General features: G+C 36.5%; 1 protein-coding gene across 4 annotated transcripts in view; it reads left to right on the forward strand.

The window, feature by feature from the left end:
* Dhc36C (Dynein heavy chain at 36C) overlaps window positions 1-27,864 on the forward strand; it is a 365,150-nt gene that overhangs the window by 87,506 nt on the left and 249,780 nt on the right. For all 4 annotated transcript variants that reach the window (XR_014128870.1, XR_014128871.1, XM_081743777.1 and 1 more), the window contains 6 exons: window positions 643-758; window positions 8,866-9,007; window positions 13,106-13,242; window positions 17,860-18,090; window positions 21,575-21,740; window positions 25,401-25,546. Coding sequence is in view for 2 of the 4 variants with exons in the window: in XM_081743777.1 (XP_081599903.1) it covers window positions 643-758; window positions 8,866-9,007; window positions 13,106-13,242; window positions 17,860-18,090; window positions 21,575-21,740; window positions 25,401-25,546 (938 nt within the window). In the remaining 2 variants the exon portion in view is untranslated. The remainder of the gene's footprint in view (window positions 1-642; window positions 759-8,865; window positions 9,008-13,105; window positions 13,243-17,859; window positions 18,091-21,574; window positions 21,741-25,400; window positions 25,547-27,864) is intronic.

Consider the following 27,864-nt stretch of genomic DNA (forward strand, 5'->3'; position numbering starts at 1 on the left):
AATTGATTTACACCTTCGGTTACATGTGGCAACACTGTGTGGTTCCTAGTGTACTTCAATCGTTGCTTCGTAGTTTAAAAATATACGCATGAACAAAGCTTCATTTTGATATAACCATTATTTGTGTATCGCTTCAGGTTCAAAAGTTGTACTATCCCAAACTCCGGGTTGCATTGTATATTGGACACCCTGTAATTTGTAATACTGAAAAATAAGTTTGATGTTATATGCTTCTATTTTACGTGTAAACTTCAAATATGTAATAACTTGATGTAGTGTCATTTGAAAATACATTTCATTATGTACAGTTGACAGTACTGTTGTTCTGGTGGTTTTGTAAGATATTTCAAACAATGTCTTCTCTTGATATTTGCATGGTACGAAATCTTAAAGTTTTATATCTATTAATTTAGAAGGTACAAGGGTGAATCAAGATAAATATGTGTTTTTCATTATTATACTTGTACTTATTTGTGGGTAAATAAATGTTTATTATTATTTTGAATGTGCACTTAAAACACTAAGCTGTAATGGTAATAGTAATAATAAGAACTTATTTTCCTCCGCTGAAGAAAATGCTGTGCAAAAGTTATAAATTGTTACGCAAATTTAAATTTGTGTTATCATGGTTCTTACTTTTAGGAGCAATGATTGTGTTGGATGTGCATGCTAGAGATGTAGCAGATTCATTAGTACACAAAAACGTGCAATCTGAAAATGATTTTGATTGGTTAGCACAGTTGAGATACTACTGGGAGGTAAGTTTTATTTCACTTGTTTCTCCTTTCTTCGACACCACATTAAAATAGTGTTTAAGCGTACTCAACAAAGACATAAACGCTGTGTTACGATTGTAAAGATACTTTTTGTGAAATTTTAGAACTACTACTTGATATCATTGCACATAATAAATATGGCAATATTTTCTATGTCCACTTCTTCTACAGGATCATCCCAAAGAGTATCGGGATCACATTAAAAAACGTTATTGCAGGTATACGTATAATTGGTTAAAATTCTTTAGAATATCCTTGTGCGTCAATACACCGTTGTCAATTCTTCTGTCATGCTTGATGTGCCCCGTGGGTGTCTGCAACACCGGAATCTTCTTCAGACACCATGTCAAAGTTGTTTGCACTCTTTTCACCGCCGCAGAATGATGTCCTTTCAAGCTCCGTGTTATCTGAGGGAAGAGAAAGAAGTCCGATGCTTCCAGGTCTGAACTGTAGGGAAACTGAGGTAGCGTTTCCGTGTTAAACATCGCCAGATTATCACGTTGCCCAAAAAATCAGGCTCAGACTTTACACGTTCCAACAGTTCGTGACTAATCGACGCATGGGTCCTTCTGCTATCCGGACAAAACATTTGGAATCAGTTTGGAACACGCTTTTGTCTATCTGCATCTTTTGACAAATTGATTCCGGACGACACCACAGAGAACTTCTCGCTAAGGACGCGATCCACACACTGCAGAGGCTCAGAGGCAACTGAGACGGATCGCGTCGTATATCTGACACCTTCCATCAACGTCTCTGCCCATTGAGACCACCCTTCTTCTTGACTAGTAAATTCAATCCCGATACTTTTGGACAGAACTCGTATGATTGTATAGGAAGAAATAAGACAAAATCAGAAGTTCTGAACATAATGTAGGAGTTTTTAAAAGGTTTCTGAGTTGTAGGTGTTCATATATCATAAGCATAATTAGGTACAAGGTATAGTTATCATATATGAAAATAATGGAAGACAGGGTGTACTTTCTAATGTTTTTTATTAACAATGTAAAGATACGAGAGAGTTTACGTGCATAGTTAATACGTTACATGTATGACTTATGTAGTTGTTGGAAGATGTAAGCAATAACTAGTGGGTTATATAGGTTGAAGTGCTTGTGCAGAGATATGAAGAGAGCGGGTAATGTACGAGCAGTATTCAAGTGAAACCGGGCCTTTTAATTTTACAGATATAAATATGTATGCCAGAGTGACCGTATTACACGCAGTACTAAGTAACTAGTTCTATTACTAATAGGCGCATCACTTCTCACGGGCTAGTACAGAAACCATCAAGATAGCAGACAACAGTGTTAATATGTATTATCTTTAACAATAAAAAGTGCACGCTTTTCGCAGAGTAGTATCTTTTGCCTTTTGTTACGAGAATGAAATGGGTACGTGTACCTTTCTACCACCTTGCGGAATTAAGTGTTTTAGAGGCTTTAGAAGCTCAATCCGTAACAAAATCGATAAATTTGTTATCTTTCTCATTCCAGTCCACACAAGACACTAGAGAAATATCATAAAACTTAATAAAAAGAAGAAAATAAAACTACTTCTTTCAAAATTTGGAACTTACGGCTATTAGTCACATACAGAGTACACGAGCTCTGCTATATGTTGTTCTGTGGATCGTTAGGTCCGTATGGGACTCACGCCCACATGCCCAGTGTTCGATTTTTTGTTCGAGAAATGTTAACTAGCTCGATATCTCGTATATTTATTATATATATTAACTTGTAAAATAGGAACAAAATAATACTTTCGTGATAACTTGAAATTCAGGTACGTATTTGATTTCGATCGTTTCTAAAGAAAATGAGTAATTTATTCGTTCGTTCATTGTCAGCGCCGAGACATTGACCTACTGCTTAACGTAGAATCTGAATTACACGTGCTTCTACCGGGAATTGAACCCTAGTATTCCGGGCCGGAGACACGTTTGTTAGCCATATATCCACGAGAATGTTCCAAGATATGCGTGCAGTTTTGCAAGTCTAGACGCGACCGAATGTGCTGAACTCTTCGTGAGTATTTTTGCCTAAAATTACTCTGCTTGACAGTGGATTCAAATCCACGGTAATTCTGATTTTTTAGTCTAGCATTAGGTTGGTGCAAATGAAATATCCTCTTTAACGTCTGGTGGGAAGTTCATTTCAGCAACACAACACAGAAATGGACTAAGTTATGTGCCTTACTCACTTCACAAGCAATATATATCCAGCAAACAGGCTGGTGTACTCAGTCAGAAGGCAGTGCGAACAGATCAGACAGAATCGTATCAAAGTGTACCGTGAAGAAAACATATTTGCGAGTGAATTTCCTTTATGAATTCAAACTGGGCTATTCGACATAGCACAAGCTACAAAAAACATAAACAGTGTATTTGGAGCAGCAGTGACGAAAACTCACCATTCGCTGAGGTTTTGTTAAATTTCGTTCCAGTGACACAGCATTTCCTAATGAGCTCTGTGGGCACCGACCAACATCATGTTCGGATGTCAGAAACAGCATGGAAGCGAACCTTTGGAAAGGTGTTCATACCATTGCAGACGAGTTAGGCATATATCATACTTTTGTAGTTCGGCGGATTCTGCAATCGGTAAGGTGAAAAAGTTGGACTCACGGGTCAATAAAAATCGCCGTCTGGAGGTATGCAATACTCTGAGTATAAGGCATAACCGGGAAAGTTTCGTGCATCGGATTGTTATTTCAGATATAAAGTGGATGTACTATGATAATCATAAAAGGTAAGGACAATGGTTGGACTGCGAGCAACGTCCAACGTGAGGAACGTTTTCTAGACTACTTCTTCACTCACAGGAAGTATTATTACTGATATGGTAGTCTGTGATGTAAGTGATCCATCGTGTGTTTCTGAGGTAAGGTAAAATCATTGCAAATCACAGTCCTGAAATCCATGAAATACACTGTACACTTGTCCCTAAGGGTCCAGCAAGGGTGTCCCCATGTTACACGACACTGCTAACCTACACGTCGTGCAAAGGACGGTGCAGATTCGCCACAGGTTGCAATATGAAACACTCCCTTCCCCACAGAATTCCCTGATATCTCACTTACCGACTGCTATCTCTTCTGAAATCTCGATCACTTCTGGGGAGAGACGACCTTTCCTGATGAGTAAGTGGTGCAATGTGCGGTTGAGAACTTCTCTGCATCGCAGAGTTTTTTCGCCATGGAATTCACTCGTTGGCTGAGCAATAGTGAAACCTGGAACGGACATTTCATTCGTACCAGCCTAATAGAGACAATATAATTTTATGTTTACAGTTTCGCTCTAAAATCGTAAAGTATATTAAGTAAAATATTTTGTTTCCGTCATAATAATTTTGCACATGAGCGTTGCAAAACGAACAATCCTTCGTATATCTACTACCAGATTTTCTCTCCTCTAGGCGAACAATAGATATCGTTACTTCTCTTGACCTTGAAACAATTTGAATCTAGCAGAAGAATAAGTCCTTCCTTTCCTTCCATGTGTGCAAAGCATGTAATCTACACAGAGGTTTCAGACTTCACCCTGTTTCCTTCCCTTCCACTGGTACAGAACAGAATCTTTTAGTCATAAGTAAGAGTGTAAGCAGGGCCGATCTTAGGTAGTGCGGGGCTCGATTTGGAACATTTTGCGGGGCCGTAGGTTTACAACTAACTTCCACCAAGGTCTATAGAACCAATATACGCTTTCCCTGCTGGTCGAGTGGTTACCGCGTGTGCCTGTGTAGTACATACTCTCGAGCCCGATTTCCGGTGAGAGAGCACACAAAATTTAACTTCATATCACTCCCTTTCATTAATCACCCTTTTCCTAAGAACAAATCCTGGGACGTCAAATAAAAAAACAATGTCACGTTCATTTCATTTCAAAAGTTTAATAGAGATTTTGCAGTCACAATGGATGGCAATGCATTCAAAATTATATATAAATATCACTTGTGTTCCTTATGTTATACAGAACTCTTTACAATGTACAAATTCTTTCTTACGATACCTCTTACACAAGCAAGTTGTGAACGAGCGTTTTCCAAACTCAAGGTTATCAAATCTAGGCTAAGGGCGAATCTCGCTCAAGACAACCTTTAATCGTTTCTGTTAACACTTTAACCGAAACATGAGTCTCTGAGACCCAGTGGTAAATTTTAAAACACAATGTTGACACCTCGTGTTGCTTGTGAAATTTTAAGTTTATTTGGCTCTTTTACTTTATACTTTCGTATACCATGTATATAAAAAATCTTAAATACATTTCAAAGTAAATATAATACAGAATTGACTCATGGGTCTCTGAGACCTTGTGTTTTCCATAACGTTTCTGAAACTCATGTTTCGGTTGTGAAAGGGATATACTAAGTAAAGTGAATAATAATGGCATAATTAACAAACTCTGTCATGACAGTGCAGAATTGAAAACTCTTGATGTAAGGTAAGAATGTCCTTGTTGCTTGTCATGTAAACAGATCAAAGCGATGGAAGTTGAATGCTATGTATATGTATAATATAGCATTGCATTACGAGTAATTAAGCTGTCTGAAACCAAAGAGAACTACTGTAACTGCATTTTTGAGCTGTCAACAACTACATGCAATAATAATTTTAAAAAAAGTATGTCAGGTGCCACAAAAAAGGTAGATTACCACATTTTTACATCACCTTTTCATGTGATTTTATCCACTACTGTCTCCAAAAATGTTAATTTATCACAAATCATGAAAAACTGCATAGTTGATACTCGTGGTTGCTGATAGCATGAAAATGCATTTAGTTCACTGATTTCAGACAGCTCAATTGACGGTCCCAGAATACAAGGGATCTAAGTTGTACATGACTCTTCCAATAAGGTTTATTTATGTTTAGAAAAGAACTCTCCGCAGCACAATATACAAACTAGAAGGTGGTGGACCACATCGCTCTACCGATTAGTGGATAGCGTCGTGGTTCACCTCCCAGTTTATATATTTCACTGTAAAGAGTCCACTTCCTGGGGCATAAATAAACTTTATTTCAAAAGTCAGTCAGACCCCTTGACCTCCAAGATCCTTACTTTATGTTTGCTGTAGATTTTTATTGAATGTAACGAATACAATTATATGGTTTTGAAACTTACATTTTGAGCGTTTAAATGGTCTGCGAGGATATTTTTGTATTAGGACTTTATATACTACTGTTGATAAGCCAGTTAATCTACATAGAATACGAATATGTAATATCTCTATGTTAGGGGCAATGCGCCCTCCTAATGAGTTAAGGTCTGCGCCCCCGACAGCTTCTTAGTCCAACTCTGGGCCGAGTGGCCAAAAACCTGATTGATCAGAATCCATAACAATGCGTTTCAAGTTTGAAAATGTCATTTTATTTATAAAACAGGTAAAAGGATGAAAAACAAAAACACATTAACCGACACCGGGAGGAAGTAGACATCTATTTGAGTGTATGCTTATCATGGCCGCTATCTTGAAGTCGGCCGTCTTATATCTCGCTCTACTTTTTAAAATATGAAGTGAATCATGTAATATATCAGATTGGGCTAGAATTTTACGAAAAATACAATAGTGAAGTCTATGTTTCCATAAGTTTATATTTGTAAGACATAATGAAATGGACATTGATATGAATTTGTTGGTTCAAAGATTTCTTAACAGCTGTATCTTGAAAAGAATTCAAGTCAGGAAACCTAATGTACGCTAGTGAGAACATCGTACTATTTATGAAAGGTATAATCAGCTTGAAATGGTTATCGACTGTAGACAAAATGAAATAGTGATTAGACGATCACAAATAAGAAACTGACGGAAGATGGACGACACATTTTCCATTGGATTATTCAAGTTAGAAGACAAACCTTCATAAGCAGCCACCTATTCAGTATGCACTAGTATGCATTCGGTTTTCCTGACTTGATAATAATAATAATAATAATATTAATAATAATAATAATAATAATAAAATCCACGGGATTTTTCGCAGGAGACTGCAAAGTATACTCTCTGGTTTTGATTTGATTTGATTTGATTTTGAGTTTAACGTCCCGTTTAACAGCGAGGCTATATGAGACGTGGACCTACTGATTAACATGGAATCCGAACCACAGGAGCTCTCGCTGGGAATCGAACGGGGGTCTCCCACGCCAAAGACTCGTACGCTAACCGCTTATATCCTCTGGTTTTGTATTTTTAATATAGCTATAGTAAGAGAAAGGATATGCAAAGAAGTCGCAGTGACGCTGATTTATTTATTACCATCTCGGTATTCACGGTAGTATCACATGACATAATCAGTAAGAACGCCAGGAACTTTTACTTAATGGGGTGTTCAAAATAAAAGAGGATGTGGACCCGGAATAATGATATACACTTTTACACAAACTCAAAGAAAACAATATTTTTACGCCCAGGGGTGTGTGTAAGGAAATTTGGAGAAGTGTTAGGGCTGTGCAAAATACTCCCAGACATAATATCTATTTTTACAACAGAAGTTATAAACGTAATAAATAAATAAATAAAAAATAAAGAAACTACTGCAGCATTAAATTCAGAAAATATTTGCGTATGCCTGGAAACCTAATACAAACTATTCATTTACTTGTTAAAGAGAGGCCATTATCCTCCCCTGTGGAGTCTATGGGTGTATCTGTATTGCAATATGTTGCTGTGTGTACTTGACAACCGAAAGTAGCAGAGCCATCTTAATGGTACCATAGCTAATTGGCCGGGGGCCCCGCAAGCATTGGGGGCCCCACGAACAGAATGACATCTATTAATTACATGTGTTAAGAGTAAAATTTAGTCATAGGGAGAGAAGATTAGACTGGAGAGTAGAATAGACGGCATTAGCGCGGGGTCCCTTGAGGGCAGAGCCCGATTGGGAGCAATCGGTCTAATCGGCTTAAGGCCTGCCCTGAGTGTATATAATGTATGTACCTGACTTTTCTATGTACTTAAGCTAAAGGCGGACACTGGAGAAGAGGAAAGTCAGAACACGTGGACACAGAGTAGCGTCAAGCATTGTGACTTATATTATTGCTAAATCTCTCATGGACATCATAGTTGCAGGCTTCATATAAAAATAACTAAAATTTGTGTTCGGCACTTCCTCATTCGTAATCAACAATAAATGTCCATAACTTTATACATATATACGCCTTTGTATTAGTGACTGAAAAGGTACGTGACTTCGTTAGTATATTACAGAGTCGCCCTTGTGATTAATAAAGTTAATTTACTTATACATATTTTTGGGCATTACCGCGTGACCTTATGACCTTAAACCCTTCACGTAGGAGAGAGAATGTCTCGGCGAGCACACTATCCGGGGAAGGGTGAAGGAAGAAAGCGGCCTGGGATCTATATATTAGTACCATCTTGGCATTTTTGGAGTGAATGAAGAAAACTGAAGAAAAATCTCAGGATGGTTTGTCAGAAAAAGCTCTTACATCTTTTTTTCTTTTTTTTTTTTACCAAATGTCTCTACCAGGAATCGAACCCGGGACCTCTTATACCAAAAGCGAGAGCTGTAGTTGACAAACATAAATTGAGTGTAATTTATTGTAATTCTCTGTTCGTGAAGAACATAATACAACCGAAATATAAAAGGTTTTCTGATAACTGATAATTGAGAACCTATTGTATAATTTCTATGATAAACCATCATATATCTGACCTCCAAAGTTTCGTGTTTATTATCTCACGTCCGAGTAAATGACTTCAGTATTGCTATATATTTTGAAGAAGAGAAACGTACATTGCTAATATTTACTCCTTAAAATTTCATGTATATCAAACGGAATAATTAAAGTAAAATATTAAGAGAGGAAAAGTTAAAATCTAGTAAAGATTGAGTGAAATTTGGAAAACTAAAAAGTAACAGAATATTGTTCTATACAGAAATCTTGATTAGAGAAATTCACAAAACTTATTTTTAAAAATTAGAGACATATTTTTAAAATAAGTTAACCAGACATACGATCTTTCTTTAAAGTCATTTCTTACGGAATGAACTGCTTTAATTTACAATAAAAATATACTAGATGTTTCTCAAGTATAAGAATTATTTCATTACTCTTTTTTATTTGAAGGAAGATGATATGCTAACAAGAATGGTAAATGCCTCGTTGGCTTACGGCTATGAATATTTGGGAAATACTTCAAGGCTAGTTGTTACTCCTCTTACAGATCGTTGCTACAGAACGTTGTTCAGTGCTTTGCATCTACATTTAGGTAATGCACTAGATTATGTAGTTTTCTTCATTTTTTAAATGCACAAACACATTTGCATTTTAGTTCGAATGTTGTTACCACATTTACTTACGTTTCATATATATATATATATATATATATATATATATATAGGGTGTCCAAAAAGTAATGATAAAAAATGAAACCACATATTCCTATCACCCAAACAAGAAAAAAAAAAGTTTATACGACATATAGTCCGGAAGTGGACAGGAGCGGAGCTAGACAGCTTTGAATGTGCGGCGAGAGGAACTTCACACTTAGGGAAAAGAATTTACCGACTTACAGAACCGCATTGAAGATGCGTGTGAACAGTTATACAATACACCGGAAGTGAAAATACATTCGAAACTCACGATTAGCACATTGCATAGATGTGGGAGGACAGCACTTTGAACATCTTCTGTAGGCACTTTATTATTAGTACGTACGACCTAGTAGTTTGTAGTGCTACTCTGTGTTAGATACTACATTAGAAATACAGTACGTCGTTGTGTATTCTGCCTGTTATTTCTTCACATTACACGACTAGTTACACTTGTTTGTATTTCTACCCTCTCTCTGCAAGTTTCTATCTGGTATACTACTTTCCATTGCTCCCTGAGATTATGCAATGATGCTCAGTGGTCTTTACTTTGACTCCCATTGTACATGAACGTGCAATCGTGCCTTAGAGAACAACTTCTTTCTGTATGTTTTCCATCTTTACTGCACTGTTTCATTACCCCTACCGTACAATCATTCAGTGAATCCCTAAGTGATGTAAGGAGAAACTCGGGGGCAGTTATGTAACATGCGTATAACATGTCAAGCCAATATGATTTTTATGTATTTATGAATCCCCTCCTCAGCTCCTATCATTATTCCGCTGGCAGGTGTGAAGTTTCTTTCTCCCCACATTCGGAGCTATTTAGCTTCGCCCCTGTCTACTCCGGACTACATGTCTAAACTTTTTTTCTTGTTTAAGTACCGGGAATCTGTGTTTTCATTGTTTATTACTTTTCGGACACCCTGTATATATCTATATCTATCTATCTATCTATCTATCTATCTATCTATCTATCTATCTATCTATCTATCTATCTATCTATCTATCTATCTATCTATCTATCTATCTATATATATATATATATATATATATATATCGATAGATATGAAGAAGTAGTATGTAGTCGAGAAATAATTGCAATGAGTTTCATACAGATAGTTAAATGAAGTTGAGTTAACTCAAACAATTTTAGGCTGTTTTAATGAAATAACCCAGAAACAAATAATGATGCATTGTTTAAGCGAAAGATTTTTAAAAAAAGTTTCTGCATTTAATGTGTTCAGGTCTGTATGACCAAGACTAGAATCCTTCTAACATTTCATATTGCGTTAACTACTAGATCACAAAAGCTGAGGAAATGTGTGATGTATCACCTGGAATGACGGAATCCACTAAAACACAAATACCTGCTAAAAGGATATACGTATAATCAAGTCTCTATCACTATTTATGGGTACATATATACAAGATGTTAATGAACTTTACTGACAAAATTTCAAAATATGATTACTCACATCAAAATAAGAAAGAAACATCATATCTAGCGTAGGGGAGAAGGATTGCATAGTTTCCGAATTAGTGCCTTCTAATAGCGTAGGAAAAAAAAATTGTAACATGCATTATTTCTAAACAAGGAACTGTTGAGTTGCGGTCCATATTGGCATAAAGGAAGTCACGCATACGCCATCCAAAAATGCAAATTTCAGCAATGTACAATAGTGCGCAAGGGATTCCCCATAGGGCATGATTCCCAGATATGCTTCCAACAGAATTCCCAGATATGGACGGACTTAAAAATGGGTCCAAAATAGGATATTAAAAAAAAAAAAAAAAAAAAAAAAAAAAAACCGGCAGTAACAACACGGAATGCGTTGGCAGCAAAATTGGGAACGTTAGGATCCACCGGCTCCACGATTCCTCATGTTCAAAATACCGCGTGCTACGATGTTTATTTATTTATTTATTTATTTATTCATTCATTCATTCATTTATTATTATTATTATTATTATTATTATTATACACTTTGGATGGATGGCTATACCACTAGTACACGAACTACAGTGTTGTTCAAAAAATCCTGGCTACCCACTTCTTTTTGAAAATCCCTATATATTTACCTATACATGAAATTGAAAAGAAATTTCTTCGACGATTGGTGTCTTTCTTTCAAACCAACATATTACAATTCCTTGAGTATTGTAGCTAAAATATGGCTTTTAAAAGAGAGGTGGCTAGTCAGATTTTTTCGCCTTAATATTTTTAGCAAAATTGTCAGACTGGGATAGCATTTTAAGATCTGAGTATTTCATAAAAAAAGGAGTCCCTTACAAATCGTACTGAGTTGTTTCCTTAACCATTTGATTCAGTTTGAATAAGACCGCAATTATACTTTTAGTATAAAAAGAGTTTTGTTAAGAAAACATACTCATATTTTAATCGCACAGTAATCCGTTTCACATGAAAAAACAAAAGTTTCCTTCATACCATGCATGAATGCACCATCTCGATCACTTTCGCGCGACCTTGCGTGACTCGTCAAGGTCAGACATATTAGAAATAGGAAATAGTAACATGTCATGATAATGGTTCGATTTGATTGACATCTATAATATATTTTCACCACACATCCACGGATTATAAATCTTAGAGATAACTTTAAATTGGTAAGTTTTCCTTTATACAATATTTTCAAAGTGTATGCAATAGTTTATTCTGGATTTTGTTATTTTTCAATTAAAATAACGTAAAGAAAAAAGCTTGAGACTGTATAATAATTCAAGACTATATTGAGGCCAATACGGTAAGTTCTAAATTGTATCCAAAGAATGTTTGGCGTTCAGTTTCATGTAATATTTAGAATATAACTTTCTAGTTGTTTATTATTATTAGTTAATTGCCAAATTTTTTATTGACAATTTTGTATCATTTTTCTATTGAGCTACGTCAGAATAAGAAAAAAAAAAAAACTTGAAGCACACGAATATCCTATAAATTTCAAATTAGCATCCGATTCCCAAATGGGGATTACGGTATATCCATGAACAAGATTCGTGATGCCACAGCAAGGTTCACTAGATCAGGTTTATCCCTCCCTGTTACACGATGAATTTCAACAAGTTTGTGAACATCTGCAGGTTTTTCATTGTCAGTATCATTATCAGTCACGTCATACACCCGTTTAGGAGTATGTTGCACAAAATATATAGCACCATTGTCGCCATCTTCGTTTGAATTAAGAAACTAACCTTCATCTATTATATTACTTATTTCTTCCAAAGAATAGAACTTACGTTATACCATTTTCTTTACAAAGCACTCATAAAATGTGTAATACACTTCTAGTTGGTATCAGACGTGAACCTCAAATTTGGATTGAGCTGTTTGTGTTCTTTGTATGCATCCACGTTACACTCACATTCCAAAACTGTTACTAACTTATTTAATGTTCATTCCAAGCTCAATGTTATCAAAGTTATCCTTGGTATTTAACATTTTTTCTCTCTTGAGAAGACACGTCTCATTTTTGTGATACACTAGGTGACTCAGCCAAACAAATTAGCCTACTTGCTCAACACACAGTAGATTCGTGATTAGTTTCATTTCCCTCTCACAGAAGACATTTAGTTGAATAATGTTAATATACTGTTTTGCAATGTAATTAGCAGATGGCGTTACTAGGTAGGTGAAGGTATGCAATCTCCGTTCGGGTACTACAACAGTTAATGGGTTATAGTAAATTACTTAATTAAAATAAGTACATATATTGTAAATTTTAAGCTTACCTGGTTTGATCTTTAATTTCAGCAGTCACTTTGTTCTCTTCACGAAAGTTATTTCGTTCAAACATAATTGATCATTGAACAACTTATGATAAACAAACAAAAGAAAGAAAAACAGGCACGGCTATGATTTACACAATAAGGAGGTTATTTTTTCATTATGTAAGTGCATTTATGTGAAGGTGGAGATCTATATGTTTGTTTGAGAAATTCATATGTGTAATAAGCTTAGAAGATGTTTATTTATGTAGGTGGCGCTCCTGAAGGTCCAGCTGGTACTGGGAAAACAGAGACAACTAAGGATTTAGCCAAGGCTGTTGCAAAACAGTGCGTTGTTTTTAATTGTTCAGACGGACTGGATTATCTAGCACTGGGAAAATTCTTCAAAGTAAGTCTTCGTTATTAACGCTTACATTTTTTTTAACAAATAAATAAATAAGTCCATTGAACTTGGGTGAACGAAGTTATATTCTAGAAATTACAGGTTTTTAACGTTTATTAACTAACACTTTATTATAAATAATGTGACCAATCGTAGAGAAAACCGAAAATTCAGATTGATTTTATAAATTATCGTAGAATAATCTCTTCAAAATTTCCGAGTCGTGTTAGAGACGATATGCAATAATTTGGAGTTGAGTAATTAAAATTAGGACGTAAAGTATATTTGAAATTCTACAACGTTAGCATCTACACTCTATAGGCAGTTCGATAACACAGCCACACACAAGAAAATAAAAATCCTGTGCAAAAGACTACAGGGTATTAATTCGATGTATTTTGTTTGTTGCTGTAGTTACACAGTATCCAAATCGCAAAGCCCCTGGACGATTGACCGAGTCATTTCCTTTTTATGAGCGAAAAACTTGATCGAATTTGAATCGGGAAGATACATGTAACATAGCCATACAAAAATCAAAAGTTCAGTGCAGTGGGTCCCAGGGTATGAATTCGATGTATTTTGTTACACAGAATCCAAATTTCGAAAACCCAGGACGATTGACGGTGTCAATTTTTTGTTATAGGCGAAAAACTTGAGCGATTTTGAGGGAGGACACACGTTTTTTTGCTCATAAAACAAAACTGACCTGTCGTCCTGGAGTTTTGAAATTTGGATTCTGTGTAAGAAAATACATTGAATCCATACCCTGGGGCCCGCTATACTAAACTTTATTATTATTATTATTATTATTATTATTATTATTATTATTATTATTATTATTATTATTATTATTATTATTATTATTATTATTATTATTATTATTACTACTACTAGTAGTAGTAGTAATAGGAGGAGGAGGAGGAGGAGGTGGTGGTGGTGGTGGTGGACAGAATGAGAATATATCGAACAACGTAACGCGTATAACGTCGGATGAATTAGGAAATGTCATCTTTCGCAATGCGGATCGTGTTGCGTCGAAGACGTAGAAGGTGTATGTTCTGGTTAAGGACCAAACAAGGGATAAATCATACTGGATAGAAAGAAACAACAGAAATTTAAGAGAAACTTATGCTCAAAACTTGTTGGTCGATGTGGATCATCACATTGACAACCATTGTAGTAGACTGTAAGTCTGAGTCTAAACTTTCCAGTCAAACTCATATCCATGAGACATTCAGTTTAAAGGAAATGAATTAAATATTTCCGCCTAGTGAGTGATCAGTTTTGAAATCGTGATTATATCAATCTTCAAGATAAAATATTCTCCGTTTTCTTTAGATTTTGCAGTATTAAATCTTACTCATACTAATGGATTGCATCTCTTCTAACAAGGAACCCTAGGTATCTATCAGAGCCCGATTTTCATGAAACGTTGTATATAGAGAGAGTACCTTGAGAAACTCTCACAGCCAAAATTGTAGCTGCAAAGTCCAAGACGTTGGGACACTAGGGCCCGAGAAAGATCAAAAATTGGAACGTCAGTACATTAAGGACATGGTGAGAAAATGCACGTTTTTCTTTAAAACTAATCATTGTAACGACACGAAATGAGCATACATGGATACGAGATGGTCGATATGATCTGTTAAAATTTATGAAAAGAATATCCGCCATCTTGAAAGAGGCCATGTTGAAACTTGTGCGATTGGTGTAAATGAGAAGAGGGTCATCCGATGCATTAATTTGAACGCAAATTGCCACAGAAACCTGTTGGTGAAGTCTGTTGTGGGATTACATTATTCCTGTGCTTCTGGTAGAGTGATTTAAGTACAAAATAAGCAAAGTGTATCTCATGACACTCGAAAAGATGCAGGGTATGGAGCGCTATAGGTGGACTGATATGACGTTCTGATTTCTGTTCGAATTAATTTAACTCTAATAAAAAGTTAAAAGGTAATGTCAACCATGACATTATTATGAAGATTGAACGCGTCATATCAGCACATCCACACCAGTTGCATGTTGACTGTGACACAAATGATGTAGTGCTAAAATTTTATTTCGCTCGGTTTTCTAGTTCCTGATCCCACTCATAGCGCTCCATAATCTGCATCTGCTTGAGTGTCATAAGATACACTTTGATATCTTGTACCTAAACCACTCTACCAGAAGCACAAGAATAATGTAATTCCACAACAGACTTCACCAACAGGTTTCTGTGGCAATTTGCGTTCAAATTAATGCATCAGATGACCCTCTTCTCATTTACACCAATCGCACAAGTTTCAACATGGCCTCTTTCAAGATGGCGGATATTCTTTTCATAAATTTTAACAGATCATATCGACCATCTCGTATCCATGTATGCTCATTTCGTGTCGTTACAATGATTAGTTTTAAAGAAAAACATGCATTTTCTCACCATGTCCTTAATGTACTGACGTACCAATTTTTGATCTTTCTCGGGCCCTAGTGTCCCAACGTCTTGGACTCTGCAGCTACAATTTTGGCTGTGAGAGTTTCCCGAGGTACTCTCTCTATACACAAAGTTTCATGAAAATCGGGCTCTGATAGATACCTAGGGTTTCTTGTAAGATATTTATGAATTTCAGAATGAGAGTGAGTTAGTTGAATTCAAATTTAAATACCTCTACTATTCTCTAGAAATAACTTCTACCATAGAAACTACCTCTCTTTTAATGTCGTAAGTTTAATTTATTTTATTTTATTTATATTTTTACAGTAAATATATTATTTAAAACAAGCAACAGTGTCAAATGTACACGACATAAAGGGGCTTGGTTTATATAGCGTGATATTTTCACAATTAGTATTGAAACCGAAAGTGGTGGTAGATTTAGAACACTTCCGGTTTCAGTAGAGAGAGTAAAGTGGAGATGAAATATATTCTTGGAACGCTAATTGATTACAGAAAATCGCTTCTCTCTGTCTATATATTACCGCTTTTCCCCCCTATAGCGATCACCGTTAAAACTGTAAGTAGTTCCGATTTTAATAGGGAGATTAGAGTGGAGATGAAATATTCTTGGTTACTCGATTGAAGAAAACCGCTCCTCATTATATGTTACCATTTTAACTCCATAACGATCAAAGTTAAAACCGGAGGGCTTGATATCTACCATTTCAGTTCCGGTTTAAATAGAGAGTTAAGAGAGAAGATGGTACCTATTGTTAGAAAGCTAAATTGATTCCAAAAATTTCCTTCTCACTATGTTTTCGTTTTTGCTCTATGTAGATCAATACTGAAACCGAAAGTTGTAGTGAATTTCTAGCACTTCCGGTTTTTATAGAGATTTAAGGGTAAAGATGTAATGTATTCTTGGGACATTTAATCGATTATAGCAAACAGCTTCTGTCTATCTATTGCCGTTTTTGCTGTATAACAATCAATGTTAAAACCGGAACTGGTTTGAATATCGGCCCCAAAAACGAACTCGAATCCTAACTTTTGACCGTCTGCATTTTGGCCAAATTTGGCGATGATTGATGAAGTAGTTCTGGAGACTTTTTGTCTCTCGGACGGACAGACGGACGGGTGGGGTAAATATATAAAAGAGTTTTAATAAACCAAACTCCTTAATTAAAAAAAGTGTCGATGAGTTAAAGTTTGTGTCAACTCAGTGTACACGAAATGAACGTTAGTTAAACGTTTCATCATCATCTACACGATTTCCACTTTTTCGATATATGACATCAAACGCTCCCTTCGGAAACGAGGTAGGGGGAGCAGTTATAGCCAAGGATAGGGAGGGTTCGCGTCGACTGGAAAGAATTGAACGTTGTTGTTGACAGCATTGTACAATCCGCGGCAAAAAACCTGCAACATGAGGATGTAAGTTTATTGTGAAACTACGCCTAACAGCACAGGGAATGAACATAACGTCTAAGTGGAACGAATCAGGCCAGGATAAACCTCGGACTCCTCCCGTGCACACTTATTTTGGAGCAAAAGACTTCGTCATTTCACAATAAACTTATATGCTCATGTTGCAGGTTTTTTGCCGCGGATTGTACAAGCAATAATATTTTTCACGAGACCTACAAGTCCATCTGTGCTCTTAGCTATCACTGCTTCGACAAGATCAGCTGATATGTTCTGCCGTATTATCTTCATCCCGCGCTACTAGAACTAGAAGAAGAAGAAGAACTTGAACGTTTCAGAACATTCAATGGAAATGACTGATGTAAGGCTGAAGAAAGCGAATATTTGGTAGGACAAGAAAGTAGGAGGGAATGAAAAAATAAAACCATGAAAGAATGTTGTCCATCTAATGGCTTGGGACTGAACTTACAACACTTTCCTTCAAATGTGAATGCTCTAAGCTACTTTGTATTGTATTATTGTGTTAAACTATTTAAAAATAAAATCGTATTATCATGCTATGTCGTAAGCAAAATGAAAGCGCTTTCGATCTCCAAATAAACAAAGTTTACAAATTTTAACAGTATTCAACTCTTTGGAGAACTGAATTTCTTTTTTTGGTGTGTGTGTGTGTTTATTTATTTATTTATTTATTTATTTATTTATTTATTTATTTATTTGTTTGTTTGTTTGTGCCTTTTTCAATATCGTTCATATTGAACCTTGCTTCTGTATTTCAGGGTTTAGCATGTTGCGGTGCTTGGGCCTGCTTTGATGAATTTAACCGCATTGATTTGGAAGTGCTATCAGTGGTGGCCCAACAAATTCTTACCATTCAAAGAGGTATTAATAGTGGTCAAGCTCGTATTATTTTCGAGGGGACAGATATTAGTTTGGATCCAACATGTGCTGTATTTATCACAATGAATCCTGGTTACGCTGGGCGATCTGAGTTACCTGACAATTTAAAGGTATGAGTACATGCCTTGACTAGGTTGCTATGATTCATGACTTTCATTCCTTTGTTTTGTGAAATTATGAGTTTTCCCAGAAATCTATTATAGTCTGAAATATACTCAATGTGGCACTTAAAACACTTAATGCATGTGAAAGAACTCACGATGAAAAGAAAATATAATTTAAAATTCTTAATTCTTATCAAATTCATCATCTTATTGGATTTTTAAATAACAATATCATCGTTAAGCCAGTTTTGAATGATTGTTACAATCCAAGATAAGAATTAATGACTATATAGTTATGTTAGCTTTCCTTTAGTATATATATATATATATATATATATATATATATATATATATATATATATATATATATATATGTATATATATATATATATATATATATATATATATATATAGTTAGCATAGCTTTCCTTTAGCATATATATATATGAAAGTGACTATGTGACTTCATAAGTCTTGAACCACGCTACCGATCTCAATCAAATTTTAGGTTTAGATTATGTTCTGGCCTGGATGGCTTCTGTCATTTCACTTTGACGGTACAATGTAGGGGGGAGGGGAGATATTTAAATAAAACTTAATAGGTATTGAAACATGCGATCGATCTCTATCAAATTTGCCACATAGACGAGGTTCGGGCCTGCGATTCATTTTATCATTTCACTTTGACGGTGCAACTTAGGGGGCGGGGAGGGAGGAGATACTTAAAAAGATCGAAATTGACCGATATTAGTGTTGAATCCATAGTTTTCGGGGTCGCTGAGGTGAATAGTGACACTTCTGGTCCCATTTAAATCCAAATTCAGCCCTGCAACTTGTGGGAGGTGTATTATATACAGGTCCACCATTCATCTTAATACACAATGATGGCGACGAAGCAGATTTTGTATCTTGCGATCAAATACGCCTGGCGTGTCGGAAATAAGCGCTGCTGCTGCGACAACTCGGGCAATGAGATCCTCGGCTATTGGGACAGGGGTTCCCATACACGAGTTGTTTCATTTCTCTCCACAGATAGAAATCAAGCGGTGTCATGTCAAGCGAGCGAGGTGGCCATAACATAGGTGCATCCCCATCAATCCACCGCTCGGGATACGTTTCATTGAGGAAGGCCCTGACGGTCAAAATGCCCAGGGGCATCGTCGTGTTGGAACTACATTCCCCGCCAAGTACCAAGGGCACGTGTTTTATAACTTCCGGTAAGACTTTACGGAGAAATGTGAGGTGAGGCCCAATTAGATTATCGTTTAAAATGCCGCATCACACATTGACTGCAAATCTGTGCTGAAAGTCGTGCACCACAGTGACATGTGAAAATCCACATCCCACACATGACTGTTGTGACTGTTGAACTCACCCCATTGCTTCATCAACCTACAAAATCACAGTTGGAAACTTCGGAATGGCGATAGTTTGACGTAAGTACCATTGACAAAAGTCCACACTGCGGGAAAAGTCGTTCGGCAATAGCGTATGTATTTTCTTCAACTTGAATGGGTGCATAGCTTCGTCATGGAGGACGTGCCATACACTCATATGACTTGCGTGTAGTGTCTGGGTCATACCGCGTGTACTGGATTGAAGACGGGCCTGAATTGCCGCAACTAGTTCTTCTTCAAAGCTAACAGTTCGCACATCTCGAATTCGTCCAATATTCATTTGGGGTCTCTTCCCGGCGGGAGCTCATATGGTTCGGATTTCACGTTAATCAGTAGATCCCGTCTCATATAACCTTGCGGTTGAAAGGGACGTTAAACTTAAAATCAACTCAACTCATTTGGGGTTTCATAAATCCTGTTTCTCGAAGATGAAGATCGAGTCGTTGATAAAAGACGTGCGACGGTAGTCGTCGATTAGGGAACCTATCACTATACAACCGCCTCACCTCTCGGCTATTACTCCTTGTCTCCCCATAAACAAGATGCATATCATTCAGCTTGGATAGTGAAAAATGTGCCATCCTGGCCACAATGTGATATCACGTATCTCAGTTAACACCAGAGCACTGTCTTCCACTTGCTGTATTCTTTCAAATCGCACGTTACACGACTTCCCACTTTATCTCAGGAACGTATAAACACTGCCTGCAAAGCGAAGCACGGCAAGCGTCACACAAAACTAGCTTGTTAAGACCTCTAACGGATTGCCTACAAACCTTCTGTACCTGTGGTGTGCTTGATACAAATGAGAAACAAAGCACTGCTCTTTGTTTTTTCTGTTCGGTGCTCGTCATGAGTCTTGTATGTGAGTTGGTAGCACTCTGTCGCCTCAACCCCCCCTCCCCTCTCGAAGTATAGGTATAACTCATGGATTTAAAATGATGGTATTTCTTCAAGCATGTACGTCTTATAACTGCTGCAGTTAGCTGACATCATGCATATGTCCTCATATTCACCCATAAACTAACTATGAAAGCTGACGGTACACCGCCTTTATTTATTTAAACGTTCTTTATGAAATTGCAGCAACTTTGACGATGCCAAGGTAGGGAAGCTGACAGGGATGTAGGAAAGATGTCCTGGCATTGCCTATTGTGATTGATAAGAAACACTGCAAAACCCTGGTTAGGGTGGCCGCTGCAAGATGTCGAACTCCGGCGTACCGACTGGGAAAATGTTTGTACCCAACTGATAATATTCTTATTGCAATCAGCATACGATAGTGTGCAATATTCGTAATGCCATCACTGCGAATGTAGTTAATTACCTGCTCCATGTACGCATGTACTTCGTCCTGCATGTGGGTATGCATCCCCGCACATCATGTTTCGTCTGCCATCTTGAATCGGCTTACGCTATCAAATCTATCAGCATGCCGTACGTGTTGCAGCCAAGTCGTACATTTAGCCTATTTTTGTTCATGTATCCTTCAGAAAATTGCTGGGAATCCCTCTCTCTCCCTTTGGGGAAACTCTTACGCCGTCAGTGTACACAACCGATTTTAGCACCTTTGGATTCTGCGGGTACTGTTTCTTTCTGAGCCGTCTGTCGCTGCAGTTCTATGACTCATCGGTTCGTCACAGTTCCAAGTGGATGCTCATTTCTTCACACTTTCGGATGCAAGTAACTCCGGATAAATGCGGTATTCGACCTTGTGTTACATAGACACTTTTTCTTGTTTTTATGTCTAGAATCATCTCCCAAGTGTTGTAAACAACGAATTGTTACACCCTGTATAGGAACTAACAAGTAAGTGTGAGAATAGGGAAGGAAATGACAGAGGCGAGTGCTATTGGAAGGGGAATTCCACAGGGATGCTGTCTCTCGCTAACAATACTTAATATCTATCTAGAAGATATAGTGAAAAAGAGCCTACATAATGAATAAGGTTTCAGTAGGAAATAGAATGATTAAATGTATACGATTCAGTAGCGTAGCCAGGATTTTTGTTTGATACTTAGTAGAACAATATTAAGGGTATACATTATAATATTTTATGTATTGTAACATCCAAATAATTTACGTATGTACAGGCTTTGTTTCGTCCTGTTGCGATGATGGTTCCTGATTATCGAATGATTGCTGAAATAGAGCTATTGTCATATGGGTTCAAAGATGGAAGTTCTTTGTCAGTGAAAATAGTAGCAACATACAGGTTATGCTCAGAGCAATTATCTTCTCAGCACCATTACGATTACGGTAAGTGGGATTATGCTATTTATTCTATTTATTTGTTTTTAAAGAAACACTTCTTGGCGAAAGCTGAATCGTTATGAATTGAAGCAAAACTAACAATTTAAAAAGTAAAATTTTCAAGAAAAAAAAAGTATACCTTAACACTTGGTCTTGGTATAAACAAATGTATATCATACATTTAAGAATTATATTGGAAGTATCATGCGAATTGCTTTCACCGATACCAAAATAAACAAGTTATATTCGTATTGCATGAGAGATGTGGAAATTGTTTAGAAATGAATTACTGCTCCAAGAAAGTATAGATTAACAATCTACATTTATGGTAAATGAGGTGAAAAAAAGTTTGAATGAAGAAAATTATTGTTCCAACAATTACTTTATTATGCGTTCGAGCTCCATAACAAAAGTTCTGTTTAGCGTCAATCGTGGCGAGTTTTTCTAATGAAGTCTAGCCTAAATTCCTGAATAAAAAGCACTGATCTAATTTGTTCACCAACTAAACAAAGGAAACCATTTTATTTTAGACAATCTAAACTATACCTGTACTTCCCGATTAGCAGAAATCAGTAGATTCTAAAACCATCATTAAATAAGACATCTTCCATCTAAAATAAATAACGTCTTGTTACATATCTAAATCTTCGGTGCCAACTAATTCACAAAATCTCCTCTTACAATTAACTGACTTAAGGCAGAGATGCCATGCCAGATAGTAACTTCAAACAGATCAATATGAACATTAGGAGTACAATTAAGTCATTTAGAAACAATTTTGTTTTTCAAAAAACAATTTAAGATTGCACGATCTTCGTTTGTCGAACGTTCCTAAAGAAACGTGCGCACCAAGCGAACGATAGAGAATACTAGCAAACGAGCTTTTGGGGAATATTTGTAGATGTTCATTATCATTTCTTAATGCGAATTCCGTGCGTCTTTTACACGACCACCACCAACAACAACTTAACTTGAATCAGTGTTGTCATAGAAAGATGTCGAAATATCATACATGTCTTTCAACTTGTACGTAGTTCCACATTATTTACTTCATACACAGGTTGAATTTAAAATAATAAATTCAAATGCGTAGTACGTGCACATAATCTAGGAACTTGGACGATTTGTATTAACACAGCGTAGAAAAACAGTAAGTTAAGCTAATATGCTCAGAATAACCCGGAAAGATAGAAAAAGAAATACATGGATTAGGAAAATGAAAGGAGGGACAAATATAATCGCGAAAATAAAGGGATTAAAAAGACAGAGGAAGGAACACATTGTAAGAATTGATGACAGGGTGAATACAAAGAGTCAAGAAGAGCCATAGGAAACATCCTAATACGAAGTGGTGTAGCGACATTAAGAAGCTCTGTGAATTAACTTAAAAATGGACTGTCCAAGACAGATAATTGTGGAGAAATATTTGAGAGACTTTCATCCAGCAGTGGATCGACAACGTTGATAATGATGAATAACAATAATAATAATCATTATCATATCAGATACAGGCCGCGAAAATAACAAATAGGCGTACTAGAAATTTATTAAATTACCGGTAATTATAAAGACAACTCACTGTGTGTGCCATTGTGTTCAAATATGCAGAGAAACACTGAACGCTGAAGTGATGGCAATCGAAGCCCAGTCTCCTGTACGTTAGATAGTTGTTTTACCACTAAACAAAGCTCCCTGATCAATTTTTACTTCTCATTAATGCGTTATTCGTTTATCATATCTTGCCAAAGTACAGGAACGCTATAGTCTCCAACAATTCCCCATGCTTTTCTTTTCGTGTTCCTCCCAGTAGGAGTTGACAAAATGTTTATATACAAAAGACAACAAGTAGACATGTTTTCATATGTTTTGTCATTTTTGGTTTTCCAAGTGCATATGCATTTTCCTATCTTTCCAGTTGGAATTGTATAGTTATACAAGCTCTACATCCATATGAATCTAACGTTTCATTTGAAAGTACGTTTGGGAATTTTATTTTCCAGGTTAATCGACTGTTGGGCAACATCTTCAGAAAAATACAAACGCGATTTACTTTATCAGCCTTTGAGTGAAGTTTCGATAGATTTCGAGGGATTGCATTCTTTTTGCTTTACAACAGAGAGATATAAAAAAATGAGAATGAAAATTAACATCTTAAATCATTAGATTTTTCTTGATTGTCTTTTTGTTAAAGCATCAGGGCCAATCTCGCTGCTGTGTTTACACAACGGAACGAACACTATCCATTGTGAGATCATTGCACCACGTAAAACACGAGCTCTTGTTTAATGTAATTTAATACACATTTTAAATTAAATAAATCACTACGACGCCCACATTGGGCCGCGACACCACTAGGAACCCTGGCACACAGTTTGATATTCATGAATTATTTAAGGAAAACTCTCAACTCGCAGTAGTTCATTACAGTTTAAGTGTGACGCCTTAAATATTAAGAAATATAATAAACATGACAAAATAAATACCACTTTATACTTACTATGTGTCGGATGTTCTTGAAAATAAGCAATCACTCCTTCTACATTACCCTCGTTGTCAGATATTGGTCCGTTCATCTTGCTTGCACCTTGAATGAGCCATGTGTTCTAAATCTTATTTCTTTGTGTTTGAATAAATGTACTGACAGTAATCGTCGCATTGGGAATCTTCCTGATATAACTTCGAAGATTCGGACGCGTTTCGCCGCGTTCCACCATATATAAGAAAGATAAGAATCATGTCCATGTACTCATCAGATAAAAACACCTCCAACACCACGGTGGGAGCTCATGTGGTTCAGATTACACGTTAATCAATAGGTCCAGGTCTCATATAGCCTCGCTGCTGAAAGGGACGATAAACTCAAAATTGACTCTACTCAATCTCCAACACCAGCCATCTCATCACAAGTGAAGTCATTTACAACTGATTACCACTACTAGTGTAATCTATGACCATTATACGAAAATAGACTCAAAAGGAATAAACAGGTTCTATTCAGCGATCATACATAGTTTTAATTACTTTTGTTGTTATTCGCAACCTGGGTGCACCGTAGAGTTAGGCAACTGCTTCTTCACATAAGTATGGATGATCATCTACTTATGTATTGTACAGCTCAAATAGACCACTTAGTATATATATTACTTGTTACCCAGTTTGGATGTTCTGCTGAGATTTGCTATATCAAAATTACCGATGAAATACATAGTATAATCATAATATTGTTTGCACGTTATTTTGATTATTTTTGGTATTTGAAGCTCTCAGTTGGAAAATATGAATGCCTTTAAAATTTCTCGTAGGCGTATATTTGTAGACTACTTATAAACAAGCATGCATTTAAACATCATTTAGCTGAATGATGAATTGAATCATTTCTTTTCTTTATTCGTAAGGAGTTGTACTCTATTTTTACTAATGAGTCGTAGTAATTAGCAAAGTACATCAAGACAAACAATACTGCATTCCAGACCTCCAAGAAAAAGGAGTGGATTCTTTGGACTTATCTGTTAATTAAGTCGACTAATTGATCACCCCTGAAGTTTGTTGTTGACTACGTGTCTGCTACCCTTTTATATTGAAATTGATGTTAGAGTTTTGAAAACAAGAATTTTCTAACTAACTTTATAGTTAGTACATATTAAATTTCCGTACTTTTTTTTTTAGGTATGCGAGCAGTAAAATCTGTACTAATAGCTGCAGGTCAACTAAAATTAAAATATCCAGATGTGTCAGAAGATATTCTACTTCTACGATCTATAAAAGACGTCAATCTGCCCAAGTTTCTTGTTCATGATGTGCCATTGTTTCGTGTAAGTCTGAATTGACATTTTCACTAGACATTTTTTCTTATGTTGGAAAAATACTTTAGAAGTAGGCAGTTACGAAAGTAAGTAAATGAGAGTTTCTTTCATCTATTTATTTATTTTAATAATCAAAAATGGAAATATAATATTGCACTTTCCTTTTTAAAAATACCCCTTAATCAATAAATTCAACAATATACTAAGGAATTTACCATCGATTTGTTGGGATGTTACGATGAAGGGTAAGGGGAAAAAAGAAGGAATGTCACAAAACTGCATTTTTGAGAAAACGGCGTTGTAATATTTCAAACCGCGTAAAAAGAATAGGGTTAATTAAATCTTTTGCCCCTTTTTATATAGACATTTCTACATCTACGCATGCATGGCATATACAGTCAACTACTACCAAGTGTCACCAACAGATAAGTCAAAGCACCCGATAAAGCACATACATGGACATTCCTTGTTTTTACTCCTTACCCTTCATATGAGGGTGACTAGGAAAGTTTTGAGATTCAACCAAACAAGACACTGCAGGAATAAAATGTTGCATACATGAGAAGCGCTCCTTTTTTGTAAGTGAACTCGCCCAGCTTCGCAACGATCGTGCTACATGATGTGGTGAGGTGTGTCGCCAAGTGGCCGGAGTTGCCATCATTTACACCGCAGCCATGGAGTTGAAAAGGAGAGATTTGCGAGCCTGATCCTGTACGTCTTTAAATAGGGTTTACATGAATCAGATTCGCTGGAAAGGTTGACACGAGCCTTTGGAGAGACTGCACATCGTGTGAAACAATGTTTCGTTGTTTTCCAAAATTTAAACGGGGATAAACTTCATTAGAAGACGAGGGGCGCAGTGGAAGGTTATCAACAGCAGTGACAGGAAAACATTAATCCCGTGGAGATTAGGGACGATCCGCGAGTGACATACAATGACATTGAGTGTACCCATGGGATTAGTGTGCTGAATGTTTTAACCATCCTGCGTTAACACTTGCGTGAGAGAAAGGTTTCGTCTCGGTGGTTGTCACACAACTTGACTGAAAATCAAAAGCAGACAAAAGTAGAATGGTGTCAAGACATGCTTCAGAAATTTCAAAGTGAAGACTGTAGGAAGGTTTCAGACATTGTGATGGGCGAGGAAACGTGATTTACCAGTTTGACCTAGAGACAAAACGCCACATCTGTTTGGGTATTTCCTGGTGAAACACACCAATGAACGTCAAGAGGCAATGGAGTGTAGAAAAGAAAATGGTGGTCACATTCTTTTTAAAAAGTGGACATATGGTTACGATTACTCTCGAAAATCAACGCACAGTTACTGTTAGGTGGTACACAAGCGTTTGTCTACCTGAAGTGTTCAATAAAATCAGGAAGAAGCGACCAAGGGCTGATTTGTGAGAAATTCTGCTGCACCATGACAATATTTCAGCCCATTTTGCCAACAGTGATTGTATTGACCATATCATAGTTAAACTTTTATCCTATCCCCCTACAGCTTCGAACTGGCACTACTTCTATTCCCTATGGTGAAGGAGGAACTTCATGGGTATCGGTTTTCTACCCCTGAAGATGCTATGAATGCCTCCAAAGAACATTTAGGTACATTACTTGAAACCCAATGGCACCAATGCGTCCAGGATTGGTTTAGGAGGATAAGACGTTGTGTGGAATGTCGGAGAGATACTTCGAAAAGTTATAATAGTGGAAATAAAGGTATATGTATCCAGAGCTGCATGTCTCAAAACTTTTCTAGTGACCTACATATTAAATGAAAGGTAAGTTTTTCTTGTACTAAATTAGAAAAGATATAATTTTCTTCACCATCTTGAAATTTAGGAGGAGAGAAAACTAGCTACAAGAGTCGTTCAATAAGTTTTGCACAGATGGTTATAATATTAATTCAATATGATGGTTAAATTTTAGAGAAACGTATTTTGATCCATTTTCTTCAAGACTGTGTCACTCAATGTACCCTCCATCTGCTGCGACGCATCTTATCTAACGTTCTTCCCATGCCTTGAATGCACTTTGGTAAAATTCAGGTGGCTGACTTTTACACCATTGTTTTACACAAGAAATGAGGCCCTTGTCACTGTCGAATGTTTTTCCTTGCAAATGTGCCTTCAGACGATCAAACAGGAAGAAATCCGAAGGAACCAAGTCCGGACTATAGGGAAGCTGAAGGACGACTTCTAATTCCATTTTCGTGATTTAATGCTGTGTCATCATAGCTGTGTGAGGCTTGGCATTGTTATGATGAAGTTTGATGATCTTTCCGTACAGCTTCGGTTTCTTGCTCAGGAGAGCACGTTGTACCTTAT

This window comes from Thermobia domestica, chromosome 2 (genome assembly GCF_964235325.1).
Source record: "Thermobia domestica chromosome 2, izTheDome1.hap1.1, whole genome shotgun sequence".
Taxonomy (NCBI): domain Eukaryota; kingdom Metazoa; phylum Arthropoda; class Insecta; order Zygentoma; family Lepismatidae; genus Thermobia; species Thermobia domestica.